The 3399-nt window shown below is 37.5% G+C and overlaps 1 protein-coding gene across 1 annotated transcript in view; it reads left to right on the top strand.

Moving 5' to 3' along the window:
* The window catches only part of SYVN1 (synoviolin 1), a 16682-nt gene that overhangs the window by 5993 nt on the left and 7290 nt on the right, over nt 1-3399 (top strand). Inside the window, exon 6 of the mRNA XM_072422775.1 lies at nt 2590-2693. Within this exon, the coding sequence (XP_072278876.1) occupies nt 2590-2693 (104 nt within the window). The remainder of the gene's footprint in view (nt 1-2589; nt 2694-3399) is intronic.

Genomic DNA, 3399 nt, shown 5'->3' with positions numbered 1-3399 from the left:
AAATAAGGCATCCCCCTGAAAATAAGCCCTAGAGCATATTTTGGCCTTCAAAAAAAATAAGACAGTGTCTTATCATCGGGGAAACAGGGTAAATAGTTTGCTAGCTTTGTTGATAAATGCATTGTAATAGTGTTTCTGTTCTGCTTTTTTTTTTGTTGCATTTTATTAAATAAAATATACACAGATTTTAAAAAAATCCTATATTTAATAGGTTATTTTGCAAACAAAATTGTAGATTTAGTTAATTTTATTCAGAATAATACAACAGATAAAACATTATGCACTCTTTATCTGCAGCACATGGTGCTAGGTCACTTTTTGCAAGATAATATAGACAAGAGGGGGTGTCCAATTTTTGTATGTCCAAAAATTAAAAAAAAATACAGTTAGGTCCATAAATATTTGGACAGATACAACTTTTTTCTAAATTTGGTTCTGTACATTACCACAATTAATTTTAAATGAAACAACTTAGATGCAGTTAAACTGCAGTTTTAGCTTTAATTCAGTGGGTTGAACAAAAAGATTGCATAAAAATGTGAGGAACTAAGGCCTTTTTTTAACACAATCACTTCATTTCAGGGGCTTAAAAGTAATTGGACAAATTATAAAGCTGAAAATAAAATGTTCATTTCTAATACTTGGTTGAAAACCCTTTGCTGGCAATGACAGCCTGTAGTCTAGTCTAGAACTCATGGTTGGTTTCATGCTGGGTTTCCTCCTTTGTAATGCTCTGTCAGGCCCTTACTGCAGCAGCTTTCAGTTGCTGTTTGTGGGCCTTTCTGTCCGAAGTTTAGTTTTCAACAAGTGAAATGCATGCTCAGTTGGGCTCAGATCAGGTGACTGACTTGGCCATTCAAGAATATTCCGCTTCTTTGCTTTAATAAACTACTGGGTTGCTTTGGCTGTATGTTTTGGGTCATAATCCATCTGTATTATGAAACGCCTCCCAATCAATTTGACTGCATTTAGCTGGATTTGAGCAAACATGTCTCTAAACACCTCAGAATTCATTCGGCTGCTTCTGTCCTGTGTCACATCATCGATAAACACTAATGTCCCAGTGCCACTGGCAGCCATGCACGCCCAAGCCATCACACCACCTCCGTCATGTTTTACAGATGATGTGGTATGCTTTGGACATGAGCTGTTCCACGCCTTCTCCATACTTTTTTCTTGCCACTATTCTAGTATAGGCCGATCTTTGTTTCATCTGTCCAAAGAATATTTTTCCAAAACTGTGCTGGCTTTTTTAGATTTTTTTTTTTTTTTTTTTAAGCATCTAGCCTTTCTATTCTTAAAGCTCATGAGTGGCCTGCACTTTGCATTGCACCCTCTGTATTTACTTTCATGCAGTCTTCTCTTTATGGTAGACTTGGATATCCATATGCCTACCTCCTAGAGAGTGTTGTTCACTTGGTTGGCTGTTTTGAAGGGGTCTCTTCACCATGGAAATGATTCTGCTATCATCAACCGTGGATGTCCAGGTCTTTTGGAGTTGCTGAGTTCACCTGTGCTTTGTTTCTTTCTCATGATGTACCAAACTGTAGTTTTTGACACTCCTAATATTGTAGCAATTTCTCGAATGTTTTTTTTCTGTTTTTGCAGCTTAAAGATGGCTTGTTTCACCTGCATGGAGAGCTCCTTTGACCGCATGTTGTCTGTTCACAGCAAAATTTTCCACATACAGGCACCCCCCCTCAAATCAACTCCAGGCCTTTTATCTGCTTAATTGATAATGACATAACGAAGGAATTGCCCACACCAGCCCATGAAATAGCCTTTGAGTCAATTGTCCAATTACTTCTGAGCCCCTGAAATTAGGTGATTNTGTNAAAAAAAAAAAGGCTTTAGTTCCCTTACATTTTTTTTTAAATCTTTTTGTTCAACCCACTGAAGCTGAAAGTCTGCAGTTCAACTGCATCTAAGTTGTTTCATTTAAAATTAATTGTGGTAATGTACAGAACCAAAATTAGAAAAAAAAGTTGTCTCTGTCCAAGTATTTATTGACCTAAATGTATATGTATTAATTCAATATCATAAGTAACAATAAAGTTACAGCTAAAAAAAAGTCCATAGTGAAAATGTAAAACTTGCTGTGGTCCTTAAGAAGTTTATAGACCCGCCAAACTGAATTAGTTGATTAGAGCTTTCTTATATCATCCATGATACGGAGCCATGATAAATCTGTCACTATAGCCGTCCCATCTCTTGAACTTAATGCCTTAGTGTGAAATGAATATGATATAAGCTCCCGTTAGAGAGCAGTTAGTATCACTTCCTCTTTCTTGTTGACTGTAATGTGTTTGCATACATCTGTATTACCTTTAAATAAACTCAGAAGTCAAAACTGTTCCCAGGCTGCCAGTCTCCATTGTAGTGACTGCTCTGTTTATTTTCCATACCATTCCTTGCAGGGGTGTTGCATCATGCATCTGTCATTGTATTCAGCAGCATGTATTAACAAGCTTTGTTTCTCTTTACCTGTACTTATTATTATGAAATGGTATGATGATGAACAGCATAAATGATAATGTCCTCGTTATTTATTACCTGTACTTACTGTGCCTGTCACCCTTTTTCTTCCAGCACTGATGCTCTTGCTGGGTGTGCTGGACGTTTTGTTTGTGTCTCATTCTTATCACAGTTTGGTCACCCGTGGGGCCTCTGTTCAGCTAGTTTTTGGTTTTGAGGTAAGTAAATAAATGCAGATTAGGGAATGATCTTTTGTACAAAGGTATATAATTTCCCAAGCTCATATAGATTGGGTGTACCAATCTTTTGGCCATGCATGGCCTTACCTAATTTGGGTGACATACCATCTGTAACTATATTACAAAAAATCTAAAACAGCCTTTCTATAGAACCCTAGAACTCCAGGGGCTGTGGCTGTTTCACCTTTTGTTTTTTTTGGTACCTGCATATTCTTGTGCCAATGCCAGTCCGCTGCAGGGTACCAATGATATTTTCAGCTTTCTGTAGGGATGGCATTGTGACTTTATCTGTAAAGGGACATTTTTCATTACCAGCTTGGCCACTGATGTAGGGAATGTTTCCCCCACTGACCCCCAATGAACTGGTTAAGGCAGGGGTTCTCTGGGACTTAAAAATTATTTCAGTTTCTTTGAGGTAAAAAGGTTGAGAAAGGCTTTTCTAGCACTAAATCATTTTAAAACCACAACGTTAACAACTGTTAAGGCGATTTCTTGCTGATCCCAGATCAGTTTATCCCTCTCTATCGTGACCTCTGTTTTCAATGTATTGGGAGCAGTGAATAACACACAAGCAGCTCAAGCATGCAGTTATATCACTTCTCAAATCTTTAAGGTGGAAGACACTTAGTAGTTAGTCAATAACAAGAAACTTAAGGTGCGTACACACTTCCAATTTTTATCGTTC

This window comes from Pyxicephalus adspersus, chromosome 9, assembly GCF_032062135.1.
Source record: "Pyxicephalus adspersus chromosome 9, UCB_Pads_2.0, whole genome shotgun sequence".
NCBI classification, from domain to species: Eukaryota; Metazoa; Chordata; class Amphibia; order Anura; family Pyxicephalidae; genus Pyxicephalus; species Pyxicephalus adspersus.
The sequence above is the reverse complement of the archived record's forward strand: the minus strand, read 5'-3'. Positions and strand labels throughout refer to the sequence as shown.